Source organism: Hemiscyllium ocellatum, chromosome 5, assembly GCF_020745735.1.
Source record: "Hemiscyllium ocellatum isolate sHemOce1 chromosome 5, sHemOce1.pat.X.cur, whole genome shotgun sequence".
NCBI classification, from domain to species: Eukaryota; Metazoa; Chordata; class Chondrichthyes; order Orectolobiformes; family Hemiscylliidae; genus Hemiscyllium; species Hemiscyllium ocellatum.
The window spans coordinates 136,396,082-136,412,922 of record NC_083405.1 but is presented as its reverse complement, the minus strand read 5'-3'; the positions used below and the strand labels follow the sequence as shown (position 1 = coordinate 136,412,922).

Below are 16,841 nucleotides of genomic sequence, written 5' to 3'. Positions count from 1 at the left end.
TCCTGACTCCCCAAGGCATGTCCACCATCTACAAGGCACAAGGAATGTGATGGAGTACTCCCCTGGATGGGAGCAGTTCCAACAACAGAAGCTGCTTAATACATCCAGAAGAAAGCATCCACTCTGCCTACTTGAGTAGCAGCAGAGTGTACAAGCTAGAAGATGTACGGACAAATTCACAAAAGATCCAAGATAGCTCCTTCTAAACCCATGACCACATGCATCTAGAATAACAAGAGCAGACAACACATAGGAACACCACTACCACCTGCATGTTTCCTTTCAAGCCACTCACTATCCTGACTGAAAAATATATTTCTGTTCTTTCACTCTTGCTAGGTCAAAATCCTGGAATTCCCACCCTGAGGACATTGTGGATTGCGTTGTTTCAAGAAGGCAGCTAACCATCAAGGGACAAACAAGAAATGCTCACTGATCAACAATGCTCTTGTCCCATGAGTAAATTTTCAAAAAACACAGCTTACTAGAAATGTTTCCGGCTTAAGTTGTCCTTAGAGCTGAGAAAGAGAGAGATTTAAAATCATGAAGTGAGGGATAACTAAAGAAACACTTTTCAATAGAAACACTTTGTGGCACTCATCCACACATTCTATCAACAAACACATCGACCTAGACCCAATATACCGGCCAGTGCAGCGGACAGCAACTGACAACCGGAAGCGGCAGAGACACACCACTATAAATGCCAGAGGAATCAGCATAGAAGGCATCCAAGCACTGAGGATGTCACCTAGAAAGGGGACGAAACGTTTGCAACAAAAACTCCCAGCTCGGCGAACAGAACCACAACACCACTTTTCAATAGTTGAACAGTCAATAGAAGAATCGACGTTTCGGGCATAAGTCCTGAAGAAGGGCTTATGCCCGAAACGTCGATTCTCCTGCTCCTTTGATGCTGCCTGACCTGCTGCGCTTTTCCAGCAACACATTTTTAAGCTCTGATCTCTAGCATCTGCAGTCCTCACTTTCTCCTAGTCAATAAAAAGGCACAGATTTCAGGTGACTGACAAAGGAATCAGAGGTGATAACTTGAAATGTTATTTTTGCAATTTTGGTGAATTCCTGCCATACACCTTGTAGATGGCACATACTGCTGCTACTGAGAATCAATGGAGTGTGTGCAAGTGGATGTGGTGCCAATCAAGGGGACTGCGTTGTCCTGGATCGTGTCAAACGTTTGAGTGTTGGTGGAGTCTGCACTCACTCAGGCAAGTGGGGAATACTCCATCAGATGTGAGACTTTTGCTGGATTTGGTGAGTCGGGGGTGAGTTACTCGCTGTAGGATTCCTAGCCTCTGACCACTCTTCATGTCAGAGAATTTATATGGCTATTTCAGCTCAGTGGTAATACATCTCTGATGTTGATAATGGAAAATTCAACAATGGTGACCAAAGCTAACTCTTCCCTGTCTTCAACATAATGTCAAGGGTGTTTTAATTACTCAGTTTACTGTCTCATCAGAAACAACATTTGACTGTGCTGCATTCCCTCAGTACTGCAATGGAGTTCCAACCTTAAACTTTCATGCTCAAACTGAAGTGGGACTTAAACCCACATCCTTCTCACTCATTGGCAAGTCTGCTACAAACTAAGCCAATTTGAGATATTTCAGCTGAAACTTCCCTTTGCCTCCTACTTTCCAAAGAAAACAAGCCCAGCACATTCAAACTGTTCCAATGCCAATAATTTTCCATTCCTGTCAACATCATTATAAATCTTCCCTGTATTTTCAGTGGTGCTGCTGGTGATCTTTAGCTATGGACCAAGTAACCATGTTTAAGTTTTGGCCAAGAAAGGAAAGTATTCTGTAGGTGATCTTAATCACCTATCCTGCCGCATTCAGGGATCTATAGAGGCATGCATTCCAAAAATTTTCCTGTTCCTTTACACTTCTTAGTACACCACTATTTATTGTATATTCCTTTGCCCTAAGCAAATGCAGTACCTCATTATTCCTGTGATTTTTGTGAGATCTGGAGAATTAGTGGATTAGGCTGATTCTTCCTCAATGTGTCATATATATGGTTTGAGGTGGAGAATTAATCTTCTGAGCTCATCTTTAAAGGGACAGGAAGGGATTCTTTGATTTTGAGGCATGGATTGAGTTTACGGATGGGATGGGATGTTTACGCTGTCTGTGTAGGTTGAGAGCATTATCCTTCAAACAAAGGGCAAAGGATCAGAATCAAAATAATGTGCTTGGATGCAACATCTGAAATTCTTATCTTGATTCGGAGATCTGACTCACGTTATAGCCAACTTACTCATTATTTTTGTTTAAACAGAAACACACTGATTGAATTGGTATTCCCCTTACCCAACCTCTCCAAGAGGACCATAACTTTATATAATGCTCAGTTCTAGAATCTTTTTAATAGTAGATGACAGACTCTGGGTCTGCCAGAATAAAGGAAGAGGTCAGAAATAGCGAACAGTTCCATCTGGAGCCTATAGATTTCCAAGTAAAAAATGAGGTCTGCAGATGCTGGAGATCACAGCTGCAAATGTGTTGCTGGTCAAAGCACAGCAGGCCAGGCAGCATCTCAGGAATAGAGAATTCGACGTTTCAAGCATAAGCCCTTCATTCCTGATGAAGGGCTTATGCTCGAAACGTCGAATTCTCTATTCCTGAGATGCTGCCTGGCCTGCTGTGCTTTGACCAGCAACACATTTGCACCTATAGATTTCCAAACCACCTGGTGCTAGCCAACTTTGGGAGGCAACAGTGCTGTTTGCAGTGATGAAAATCGTTACTTTTCTCACCAAGGCTGTCTCAGGGCTGTAGATGATTTGTAGCTTTCAAACTAAAAACATGCATAAACACAGGCATAACTCAGTCAACCCCAGAGAGAGCAAGGCCAGTGCTGAGCAGACTTCTAAGATAAGATAACCACAATCTCAACTTGTGTTTACAGAGCAGGACAGTAAATATTCTGATGGATTTCTGGCACACAGCCAGTGATGTAGATTGGGAAACTGGGCTCTGGAACCATCCACTTTACATATTCTTCATTTTTTTTTTCCAAAGCACTCCTAGTGTGGAAACAGGCCCTTTGGCCCAACAAGTCCACATCGACCTTCTGAAGAGTAACCCACCCAAACCCATTCCCCTCACCTATTACTTTACATTTATCCCTGACTAATGCACCTAACCTACACACTATGGGCAATTTAGCATGGCCAATTCACATAACCTGCACATTTTTTGGACTGTAGGGGGAAACTGGAGCACCCAGAGGAAACCCACGCAGACACGGGGAGAATGTGCAAACTCTATGCAGACAGAGTTACCAGAGGCTGGAATCGAACCCGGGTCTCTGCCGTTGTGAAGCAGCAGTGCTAACTGCTAAACCACAGTGGTGAATCCAGTGTTGCATCATTACTTTGAAACCAAACTTCAGCTGTTACTTGCAGAATATGCTCAAAATTGTCTCCATTTTTCAGGCTTGGACTGAGGCAGAGACATTTAAACACCCAATAGCTCTGCATGTAACATTCTGGTTCTTTAAGTCAGAAGGAAAAGTTTAATACATACTCAAGAGACATCACAGACAGGGAATGGTTACAGCTCAAAAGGCAGCCTTTCAGCTTGTTGTTTCTGTGCAGACTCTCTGACAGAGCCTTCTCCCCATAATCCTCCATATTCCCCCTTTTGAACGTTTGAACTGAACCGGTTTATATGACACCTTCAGTCAATGCAATCCAGACCCCAACCACACAACTCCAATCTGCGCCCTCTTGCTCTTGATCCTTCCATCAATGGGAATTGTTTCCATCTGTATCCTGTCCAGACTCACCCTCTACCAAATCTCAACTTTCTCTTCCCCAAGGGAAAGCAAGTTTTCAGAGCTGAATTTTGCCAGCAGTGTAGCTGTCTTTGTGATGAGTCCAAATGCCAGGCTGTGTTCCTTTCTAGGTAAACAGACCTTCCACAGCTCCATTTGTAAATTCAAATAATTACAGTTATAATCAAGCTCTCTTTCACATCAAAAGTCTCAAGCGTTTGTCACATATTTTTACACAGTAGTAGGAGCTGCAAGACAACCCTTAAGGCATTGGTTGGGATTTAGGGTTTAAAAACAATACTATCCTACCATAACAATGCATTAAAATGCTACAGGAAGTAAGATTAACAGTGAAAATACCCACAATCTGTGAACAAATAATAAATGAAAACAAAAATCAAGGACAATTTTTTTTTAAGAAAAGCACTTACTTTAGATTCAAGCTTTCATACAACCCGTGGTCTAGGAGCACCAGTTCTGCTTTTCCATCAGGACCCTTCCTTACCAAAACTGTACAAAACGGAAAATGCAAAATATGAAACTGACTTACAGGGACATAAAGGAAGTACACAAGACATGAGAAGAAAAAGGTAAATTGGAACAGGAAGCATATCCAATAAATGATTGCCAAATATCTCATGAGATGCTTGTCAACATCTGCAGATTCAATTTGGGGAGCTTCCTGATGTCCAAGACCAGCATACCTGCCTCAAAACAGAAACTGGTTTGAATTTCACTGGTATTTGAGAAATCTTTCTGCAGAATGCTTGGTCTCTCTTTACATTCACACACACCATACTTCAATTGTGGGCGGCACAGTGGCACAGTGGTTAGCACTGCTGCCTCACAGCGCCTGTGACCTGACTCAGGCAACTGACTGTGTGGAGTTTGCACGTTCTCCCAGTGTCTGCATGGGTTTCCTCCGGGTGCTCCGGTTTCCTCCCACAGTCCGAAGATGTCAGGCGAATTGGCCATGCTAAATTGCCCGTAGTGTTAGGTAAGGGGTAAATGTAGAGGTATGGGTGGGTTGCGCTTCGGCGGATCGGTGTGGACTTGTTGGGCCGAAGGGCCTGTTTCCACACAGTAAGTAATCTAATCTAACCTAATATGTTGACATGTAATTGTGATGTGAAGGTACCGGTGTTGAACTGGGGTGGACAAAGTCAGACATCAGATGACATCAGGTTATAGTCCACTTCACTTCACCTGCTAAAGGAGCAACGGTCCGAAAGCTTGAGAATTCGAATAAACCGGTTGGACTTTCACCCAATGTTGCGTGACTTCTCACATGTAATAGGTGCAATTTAAAAGTACTGTATGTTACTCATGCCGAAGATAGTCAGAGTGCTGTGGTCACATGCGATCTGTTTACCCCCCTTGATCTAAATCCCTATTCAGAAACACCTTGATTTTCCAAAATTCTCATCCTCAGGTTCAAATCTCCCCTAATCTCTCCAGCTCTGCAACTTTGAAGATCTCTATTTCCTTTATTTCAGGTCTCGTGCATTCCCAATTTCAATCTCACCATTACAGGTAGCTCCCTCAGACGCAGCTGCTTGAATTCCCTTTCAAACCCTGTGTTCTCTGGTTGAAGAATGTGCTGGAAAAGCACAGCCTGTCAGGAAGCATCTGAGGAGCAGGAGAATCAATGTTTTAGGCATAAACCCTTCATCAGGAATGAGGCTTGATGAAGGGCTTATGCCCGAAATGTCGACTCTCCTGCTCCTTGGATACTGCCTGACTGGCTGTGCTTTTCCAGCACCACACTCTTCGACGCTATCTTCAGCATCTGCAGTCCTCACCTTCTCCTATGTGTTCTCTGTTTTTGTAAAATATTCTTTAAAGCTTAGCTCTTTGCCTAAGCTTAGAGGCACTTATCCAAATATTTGAAAATTTTCCTGCTGGTCGATTGTAAGGTGCCATCTTCCCCTTTGGTTGCTGCTATCGTGGTAAAGACTAATTCTGGTGAAAATGGTCATCCTTGCCTCTGCAGTTGTATCAAGAATTACAGAGTGAGCTCTTTGGTGATCTGGAGCCATCCACAGTCTTGGACTTACTATTTCCAGGATGGGGGTCAGCATGAATGAACCCAGTGTAAAATATCTGCTCTGCAAAAGTCTTGACTAGTTTGTCCGCAACCTGAGGAAAGGGTGGGGAACAAAAGGTGTATCAGTACATAGTGTCATGAATATAGTTCATAACTATAGGATATTTTTAACATGGAATTTTAAAGCATGTGTTTTTCTTTAAATAGGAAGAGGATGGAAAGGGTCAAAAATGGCAGTAGATATAAATTCAGTGACTGACTGGACAGACACCCAAAATTTTCATATAGGCTTGCAAAAGGAACTTCAAAACAACAGATTCTAAAAGGTGAGGAATGAGGCAAATCAAACAGACTGGAGTGTAATCTTTATTATACCACAAAGATAATGCATAGGTGACTAACTCCTGCTGAATAGCAAGCCATAGCCTGCAAATTATACCACGAATTGTACACATTTTATGTTTTTTTCCCTTTGAAGGAGAACAAGGAGAGGGATTAACTAGTTTCAACTGAATACAGTGTACTAGTGGGACTGAATGTTGTCAGTACCTGCCTGGTTGAGCATTAATTTCCTAGCTATCCTGGTGTTGCAGGTAAAGACAATTTCTCACTCTGAATGCTGCAAAACAACAAAGGGAAAGAAAAGAACTCTTCTTCCTCCCCCACCCCCAGATGTTTGGGGTTTCGTATTTGGAATCATAAGAAGTTGGGGTATCTTGTTACAAGACCTTGAACACTAGTCATAACAGCATGTCCACCATTTTAAAAAATGGACAACCCCTGTTGTTTCAACTGGAAACCTTACCTCTAGTCATTAACATCTTAAATGCAATGAACTACAGGTTACAAATAAAGAAGTTTAGTCAATCCATTTATCTAGTTTAATGAAAAACTTAATGTTGGCATCCCCACAGCACTCCCGGTTTCTGGTTATCACAAGCACGGCTGACATTTATTGCCCAGCCATAGCTGCCCTCAGCACAGTGATGGTGGACTGCTGCTGAAAACATTGCAGACATATCACGTATGCACCTGCACAGCACTTTAGGGAATTAACAGGATTTTGATCCAGCAATGATGAATAAGTGGTGATACATTTCTGAGTCAGGATGAGGAAAGACTTGCAAGGGAGTTTGGAGGTGATGGCATTTCCATGTGTCTTTTGCCCTAGGTTTGCAGAGATGCAGAACATCCTGTAGTCACAAGGCACACTGCAGATGAAGTGCTGGCTGAAGTACGGCTTGGCAATAAGCCATCCAGATCAGGAAGCTGGTGACAGACGGATCGTTAATCTCAGCAACAGAAGTGGCAAATTAAAACTATCACTTTAAAAATAAGTCCAGACTAGGAGAAACACAAGAACCATAAAAGTAGTTACAACTCAGAGTCCAAGCAGTCTACTATGTCTATGCTGGTTGGAATTAAAAAAAGCCACCCATTCTATTCCCATCTTTGAGGACCAGGTCCTTACTCTTGCAGGTTATAGTGCTTCAGGTACAGATCCAGGCTCCTTTTAAATTAGTTAAGGGTTTCTGTCTCAACCAAACTAGGCAGCAAATTCTAGACACCCATTACCCTCTAGGAAAAAGGTCTTTCCTCATGTCTCCTCCAATCCCTTGAGCAATCCCCTTAAATTTATGCCCACTGGCAAATTACCTCTACACTAGTGAAACACGTTTTCCTTGCTCACTCCATTCTAATTCCTTATGTTGCACACCCCAATTAAGTTAACCCCAACTTCTTCTGCTCTAAGAAACAGGAGTTGGTAGTTACATTGAGATTGTACAGGGCATTGCTGAGGACTCTCCTGGTGTCCTGTGTCCAGTTCTGGACTCCCTGTCATTCAGCTGGAGAGGATTCAGAAGAGATCTACCAGGATGTTGCTGGGAAGAAATTACTTGAGTTATAAGGAGAGGCTAGATAGGTTGAGACTTTTTTCACTAGGCCAAGAGGCAGGTGGGACTAGTTTAGTTTGGGATTATGGTCAGCACGGACTGGTTGAACCAAAGGGTCTGGTTCCATGTTGTACGACTCAGTGAACAACTCTAATCTATTCGATCTTTTCTCATAGCCGCAATTTTCAAACCCTGGCAACATTCTTGTAAATCTCCCCTCTCTCCAGCAAATATGTTTTTCCTGTAATGTGGTGACCAGAACTATACACAAAACTCCAGCTGTTGACAAATTTGCGCAGTCCCAGCACTATTGTATTCAATACTTCACCCACCCAGATGCCTTTTACCACCTTGCCTATCTGTCCTGACACCACAAACGAAATGTGGACATGCACTCCAAAGTCTCTTATTTGCTCTACACCTTTAAACACCCTCCAGTTTGGTATTTATTTCCTTTATTTGCCCTACCCAACTATATAACCTTGTTCTTCTTTGGTTTGAATTCCATTTGTCATTTTTCCACCCATTCAACCAATCATCCTCTTCACTGTCAAATATACAGCCAAAGTTTGTTATTGCAAGCTTGCTAATCATGCCTTCCAACATTTAAGTCTAAATCATTAATCTTTATCACAAACAGCAAAAGACCCAATGGAATAACAATGAGCTCCATGGAATAACAATGAAAACTGCTTTCCATTTGCTAAAATATCCACTGATCATTACCCTTTGTTTCCTATCACTGGATCAAATTTAGGTCCAACTTATCACACCACTATGCATCCCATGGAACTTGATTTTTTTTTGACTAGTCTGCCATATGGGGTCTTGCCTTACTAAAATCAATTCAGACAACCACCACCTTCACTGAGCCTCCTTGTTACTCTCTCAAAAAATTCAATTGAGTTAGTAAGACACCACTTGACCTCAACAAAACATGCTGATTATCCCTGATTATTCTGTGCCTGACTAAGGATTAATCCAGTCTCTCAATCCTGATTCTAATAATCTGTTCGGCACCAAGGTCAGACTGACCAGCTGTAATTACAGAGGAACCTCGATTATCCGAGCAACACAGGCAGGGAGTATTTTGTTTGGATAATCGAATGCCAGATAACAGTTTAGCCAAACGTCGGGACCTCGAAATCTTGTCTGGATAATCCGAAATTCGGATAATCGAATGCTGGATAATCAAGGTTCCTCTGTATTTGGCTATTCCTGGCATCCAGCTGCCAGAGGAAGTGGCGGAAGCTGGTACAATTGCAACATTTAAGAGGTATTTGGATGGGTATATGAAGAGGAAGGGTTTGGAGGGATATGGGCCGGGTGCTGGCAGGTGGGACTAGATTGGGTTGGGATATCTGGTCGGCATGGACGGGTTGGACCGAAGAGTCTGTTTCCATGCTGTACATCTCTATGACTAATTGCAGCGATTCAACGAGGCCACTCAATCTCCTTCTCGGGGCAACTTGGGACAGGAAATAAATGCTGTTAAGCCATTGATGCCCACATCTCACAAGAATAAAAAGAAATCTGTACAGTGAGAAGCATAGTTTCTCCAACACTTTGTTCATTATGTTAGTTTATTAAGTTAGTCACCATAGTCTTTCTTGACTATAGGGTTGCTCTCTCATTAGAGATAGACAACAGGTTGTGGTCTAACTTGAGGGTCACTGCACCTTAAGAAAGGGGAGAGGTTGAGAGGAGCTGTGTTTCATGGTAACCCCAGTTGGTGAGGGAATTAAACCGATACTGGCATCACTCTGCATCGCAAACCAACTAACCAACCCCCTACTTTACTAAAAGCCTTCTGGAAGTTTTATACATAACATCGATTGTACTATTAATTTCGTCCATTACTTCGTTAAGAACTTAATCAAGTTGGTTGAATACAGGCTGCAATTTATAAAGCCAAGTTTTTCCAGTGATAAATTAATTTTCTCATTATCTGCATTCTATATGAACCATCTAGAATCTATGTCCAGATAGCACGATGTACTTTGAGAATTTTTTTTGAGATTTGTATATCACAAGAAGATCCTGAAAGTAGCTGCAGGAGGCCCAAAACTAATAACAATTATGATCGTGCAGTAACGATACAATCTACCATCCAAACCTTTTACCCAATGGATTTTGAGGAATGCTTGCATTAAAATCTTTAAGTCTGCAGGATTTTCTAAAAACTAAGGAACTATTTTGAAGTATAGTCACCTTTGATAGGCAAAAGCATCTAACATAGACGTAGCCAGATCTGTCAACAGCTATGGGGTGTCTCGTCACTTCACCTATATGGTGCTGTTCATGGTGTCATAGCCCTTTGGCTCAAAGAGTCTACACAGGAGTCTACACTGACACAGGAGAAACATCTGACCATCAACCTAATCCCATTTATGAGTACTTCGCCCGTGGCCTTGAATGTTATCACACGACAAGTGCGCATCCAGGTATTTTTTTGAAAGATGTAGGCAATTTCCCTGTATCACCCTCCCATGTAGCACATTCCAGACAGACAGTCAGCACCCTCTGGACAAAGTCGTCCTCACATTCTGCCCCCCCCCACAACCTACTGCCCCTCACCTTGAACGTATGTATAGAACCTGAGAGAATGGGTGAGATTCTGAATGATTACCTTGCATCAGGAGAGGAACACGATGAATCTTGAGATTAAAGATAGAAGTTTGATTAGTCTGAAATCACATTGACATAAGTAGGGATGATGTGTTGGGTAGGCTAGAGGCTATTGAGGTGGACAAATCCCCAGGACCGGATGGGATCTATCCCAGGTGGCTGAAAGTGACGAGATAGGAAATAGCTGAGGCCCTGACAGATATCTTTGTGGCATCCTTAAACACGTGAGGTGCCGGAGGACTGGAAGGTTGCTCATGTTGTACCCCTGTTACAAGAAGGGTAGTAGAGATATTCCAGGTAACTATAGACCAATGAACCTGACGTCAGTGGTGGGAAAGTTGCTAGAGAGAGTACTGAGGGATAGGGTTTATTTATATTTAGAAAAGAATGGGCTTATCAGTGATAGGCAACATGGTTTTGTGCGGGGGAGATCATGCCATACCAACTTAATAGAGTTCTTTGAGGAAGTAACCAAGTTGATGCATGAAGGAAGGGCTGTTGATGCCATATACATGGACTTTAGTAAGGCATATGGGCTGGGTGCTGGCAGGTGGGACTAGATTAGGTTGGGATATCTGGTCAACATGGACGGGTTGGACTGAAGGGTCTGTTTCCGTGCTGTACATCTCTATGACTCTATGACACTATTTGACAACATTTGCAAACCTACAATCTAACTGAATTTTGGAGTATCCGACAAGATCACAAGGTCCCAATGCTTGGCTAACTCCGTTATCTGGCATTTGATTAACCAAACGAGTGAGGATTGGAAAATATGATCACCAGTGCTTCCATTATTTCCTCTCAGGGTTCCATTTATAGCCTAGGATACAATTCATCTGACCCAGACGATTCAGCCACCTGCATTGTGGAAGACCCCACACACCTCTCACTCAAACTCTTCTCCCTCCTGCCAGAGCATTCGGTCTCTCACGGGCAGATTGCGCAACAGTTTCTTCGCTCTCCCCCCCCCCCCCCCCCCCACAATGTCACCAGGCTCCTTAACACAGTATGATCGGATCTTTTAAATCTGAAACTCTTTAGACGATTTTGAATTACTGCTAGAACAATGTCTATTAATTTCCATTTTTTAATTACACTGTAATTTGCATGTTTTGCACTTCTATGCACTTTATGCCAGCCTTTGTATGATCCTGTAGTTCTGTGCTGTTCACGTAGCAACTTTGTCCTGGAGGAACGCCGCCACTGTTTTTTTTTTACTGTATCAGTTGTACAGAGGAACCTCGATTATCCGAAGGACACAGGCAGGGAGTATGTTGTTCAGTTAATCAAATGCCAGATAACTGAGTTAGCCAAGCATTGGGACCTTGTGATCTTGTTGAATAATCCATAATTCAGTTCATCGAATGCTGGATAATTGAGGGTCCTCTCCATATTGTAGAAATGACAAATAAAATCTACTCTACTCAAGGTGGTCATCCCCTTTAGTACTTGCCTTTTTGTTATGCTCTTTTTATCTAGTCTTTCAATCTGCTCCTCTTTATCTACAATATCTACACTATCCCTCTCCTTTGTGATGACAGACAAAATGTTCACTTGTAACCCTACCAATGCCTTTTGTATCCATACATAAGTTACTATGTACATGTCTGATAGGCCTTCGCTTTCTTAGGTTATCCTCTTGCTGTTAATCTACTGATAAAACATCTTTCGATCTGCTTTAATTTTCACCACTCAACATTATTTCATATCCTCTTTATGCCTTCCAAATTTCCTTTCTCGTTTCAATGCTGTATTTTATGTATTCTTTTAAACCTCTTAAATCATTCCTTAAAACAACATTCAGGCCAGTAGAAATGTTTTGAAGGGTTGACAAGGAGCACAGGATTGTTCACTCAGGGCAGTTGCTGAGTAGAGATCTCTACATCTTCACAGGTAAAGTGTATTTTAAAAGCTTTGACACAGAATGCTCATTGGGAAAGCTGACAAATTAGTTAGTTTGGTTTTGGATTGTTTAAGCCAGGGGTCAACACAGCTGCAATGGATCTAACAAGAAGCTTCAATTTGTACAGAACCTATAAAAGAGAGCTATAAGATTAACACTGAAAAACCAACTATTGTTGCATTGTTCACCTTCCTGGTCCCATCCGTTAAACTCTCTCAGATGTTTGTGGACATCAAATGATAAGGTTTATCTGGGATCCTCCCCACCCCCACAGTTAAATTGACCCATTAATGCAATATGTCCAGGATCATGTGTGAAGAATCACCACTTGGGTAGGGGCTTTAGTACACAAACCATTGTTCTCAGGAGGGATAAGGAGTAAACCTGAGGAAGTGGGCAAGTGGAGAGAATTTTAAAAAAAAGCACTCACATCTTTTACACTCAAGCCCTGCTGCTCAATTTCTTCAATGTTGGTGATTTTACTGCCCTCACAGTAATCTGCAGTCAGGATTCGCTGAAACAAAAAGTCACAAACAGATCAGATAGGTGTACACCACACATTTACAAGCTGTGTAGGGAAAATAATCCTGGGTGCCAAGACCTTCCAGACCATAAGAGTGCTCTCTCATTAGAGATGACTGGTGGTGGCATGGTGGCTCAGTGGTTAGCACTGCTGCCTCACAGCACCAGGGATCCAGGTTCAATTCCCAGGTCGGACAACTGTCTGTGTGGAGTTTGCACATTCTCCCAGTGTCTGCGTGGGTTTCCTCCAAGTGCTCCGGTTTCCTCCCACAGTCCAAAGATGTGCAGGTTAGCGGAATTGGCCATGCTAAAATGCCTGTAGTGCTATGTGCATTAGTCAGGAGTAAATGTAGGGGAATGGGTCTGGGTGGGTTGCTCTTTGGAGTGTTGATGTGGACTTGTTGGGCCAAAGGGCCTGTTTCCACACTGTAGGGGATCTAAAAACAACACTATCATCACAGTATGATCAAGCAAAACAGCACGGTCATGAATTGCTGAACATGGGATCAGTGTCCCAGCTGGCTTATTTATTTAGAAATACCTACACAATTATTAGAAAAATTGAAATGCATGGGACGGAGATAGAATGGAAGTGTTTTATTCATGGGAGAAAAGAAACATGGTTGTCAGACTTGGACGAGGTTTTTAGTGATGTACCCCAGGGACAGCATTAGGACCAAAGCACAAGAACAGGCCTTTCGGCCCTCCAAGCCTGTGCCGACACATTTTGCCCTCGTACTATAACTTCATTTATAGGATCCGTATCCTTCAATTCCCTTCCTATTCATGTATTTGTCCAGGTGGTTTCTTGAATGCTGCTACTGTGTCTGCATCCACCACCTCCTCTGGCAGAGTGTTCCAGGCACTCACCACTCTGTCTGAAAAACAGAGTCTTGCACATTTCTTTTAAACTTCCCTCCTTTACCTTGAACACGTGTCCCCCAAGTTAAAAATCACAACACCAGGTTATAGTCCAACAAGTTTATTTGGAAGTACAAGTTTTCAGAGTTTCAGGTAGCTGCGTCCCTTAGTAATTGACCTCTCCACCTCAGGTAAAAGCTTAATACTTCCCACCCTATCAATGTCATTGACAATCTTATAAACTTTTATCAGGTCGCCCCTCAACCTCCTGTCTTCCAGTGAAAACAAACCCAGTCTTTCTCCCCCATACACAAGCTAAAATCCCCCATACCTGGCAACATCCTAGTAAACCTCTGTACCTCTCCAAAGCATCCACATCCTCTTCTGGTATATGGTGACCAGAACGGAATGCAATATTCAAAGTGTGGCCTAACTAAAGTTCTAAAAAGCTGCAGCATGACTTGTCTATCTTTATACTCAATGCCCCTTCCAATGAAGGCTAGTCCTGCCTTAGGCCTTTATTCCTGCCTTATCTACCTGCTGCCACCTTCAGTGATCTGTGGACCTGCACATCCAGGTCCCTCTGCATATCAAGATTCCTAAGGGTCTGCCATCCACTGTATAATTTCCACCTGTACTTGACCTTCCAAAACACATCACCTCAGATTTGTTAAGCTTAAACTCAATCTGCCATTTTTCTGCCCAAATGATCTATATTCTGCTGTATCCTCTGACACTCCTCCTCACTCTCTGCAACTCCACCAATCTTCACACTCAGTCATAAACTTCCTGATTAGACCAGCTATGTTTTCCTCCAAATTATTTACATAGAATACGAACAGCAGAGGTCCCAGCACTGATCCCTGTGGAACAGCACTTGTCACAACCCTTCATTCCGAAAACATCCTTCCACCACTACCCTCTGTCTCTTATGACTAAACTGGTTCTGTATCCATCTTGCCAGCTCACCTTGATACCATGTGACTTCACCTTTTGTACCAGTCTACCATGAGGGACCTTGTCTAAGGCTTTACTTAAGTCTCACATGGACATCATCAACTGCTTTTCCCTCAATCATCTTCGTCACCTCCCCAAAAAACGCAATCAAGTTAGTGAGGCACGACCTACCCCTCAGAAAACCATGTTGTCTATCGCTAATTGGTCCATTTGCTTCTAAATGTGTATAGACCTTGTCCCCAAAAATAGCTTCTAATAATTTCCCTACAACCAACATGAGGCTCACAGACCTGTAATTTCCTGGATTATCCCTGTTACCCATTGCTCTTTTTAACATTGTACCCAAATACAAGTCATTAATGTCAGAGACATCAATTTCACACTTTGCTGACAATGCAAAGTCTAGGAAAGTAGCAAGCAGCAAATTGTCAATCACATGAATTAGGTACATAAGTAGACCCCTTGGCCCTTTAAGCTTTTTTTGGCCAATAAGATAATGGTTGGTATTTGTGTTTCAAGTTCCACATTCGCATTCACTCTTAATACCGCTGATCCCTTGCAAAAAAGTACCTTAAAAATATTCAAATGTTACTTCCTCCTCCCCTCTGCCTTCTGAGGCACAGATTTCCAAAGCCCCTCAATCCGCTGAAAGAAAAATAATCTTATATTTATCCTGAAAGTGTGATCCTAGTAAAGTGGGAGATGGCATGGGGCAAGGTGACACTGGGCACACAGACACACAAGATGGCTGCTAGGCCATCATTTGACATACAAGATGCGCTGGACCACAATATGGAGAGACACACAGCAAATACATTCACTGCCAGAGGCCACCAGAACGCCAGCACAATGCACTCACAACCTATGTTGATTAGTTTAAGGCCAGTGGGGGAGAGAATACACGAGTAACATACACTGCCTGCCGAAGTGTCTGGGTCCAGCCAACACCTTTTACAGAAATGCTAACAGCTTGATACGGACTCAATACAGAGTGCTAATAGCCAAGGCTGCAGTAATCGTCCTTCTCAGGAGGAGTGATTAGTGCCCATTACTAAAGCAATGGACTTCCGCACAGACGCTGAAACTGACAATATCTGTGCTGAAACGAATGACTGCACTGAAATTAATAAAGGCTGTGCTGGGACTGACTGCACCGAAACTATCAACGATTCTGCAATGTTTACAATAAACAACTACGTTACAAAGACAATAACATCATCACTGCCTAGTATATTACAAAACATATATAAGTATTTTGACATGTGCTCCAGCTTGAGAGAAGATCATAGCTGACCACTGTGCTGTTGGTGTCTTTCTCTCCCCAAAGCTCTGCACATTAAACTGTCATTGAACCCCAAATCTGAGTCAGAGACTGGTGATTTTCCCCATAACACTGGTTTTAAAACAGTGCCCACCAGTTCTGAACTTAGGCACAACCGTCAACTTGCTTCCACTGTGGGCCCTCTGACATTAACTCAGGACCACCGCCTGAAGTTTCCACCATATACAGGTTTTCATTTTTGTAAACTCCTGCATGGGATGTGGGCATCACTTGTTGGCCAGCATTTATTGCCCATCATTAACTACCCTCAAAGAACATGGTGAGCTGCCTCCTTGAAGCACTACAGTATGTAAATATACACATAGCACTGTTAGAGAGGGAGGTCTAGGATTTCAACCTGCAACAGTGGAGTAGCATCAATACCTTTTCTAGTTAGAGGATTGCTGCTCATGTCTTCCTGGCTGGTTAAGGTCAAAGGTTCGGGAGTGCTGTTGAAGGAGGGGTAAGTTACTGTCGTGCATCTGTAGATGGTATACTCTGCTGTCACTATGCATCAGATGAGTATCAGATGATGTGCCAATCAAATGGGGCTGCTTTGTGGCATTGAACTTCTCGAGTGCTGTTAGAGCTGCACCCATCTAGATAGGTGGGGAGTATTTCATCATACACCTGGTGTTTGCCTGGTAGATGGCAGATTGGCGATGTTGAGACAGGATGTGGGTTGCTTGCTGCAGAACTTCTAGTCTTCTCTTGTAGCTAGTGTTGATATGGCTGGCCCAATTCGATCTTTGATCATGGTGAAATCACCAGTGAATATTCCCCACCTGCCTTCCTTATGATAGAGGGAAAATCACGGTGAGCCATCTGAAGATGTTTGGACCCAGAACATGATGCTGAGGAACTCTTGTGGTGATGCCCTGGAATCTGGGCGATTGT

The 16,841-nt window shown here is 42.8% G+C and overlaps 1 protein-coding gene across 1 annotated transcript in view; it reads right to left on the bottom strand.

Moving 5' to 3' along the window:
• adck5 (aarF domain containing kinase 5) overlaps window positions 1–16,841 on the bottom strand; it is a 137,275-nt gene that overhangs the window by 14,029 nt on the left and 106,405 nt on the right. The window contains exons 9-11 of the mRNA XM_060825663.1: window positions 12,714–12,797; window positions 5,865–5,946; window positions 4,239–4,317 (exon numbers count right to left, since the gene is read on the bottom strand). Coding sequence (XP_060681646.1) covers window positions 4,239–4,317; window positions 5,865–5,946; window positions 12,714–12,797 — 245 coding nt within the window. The remainder of the gene's footprint in view (window positions 1–4,238; window positions 4,318–5,864; window positions 5,947–12,713; window positions 12,798–16,841) is intronic.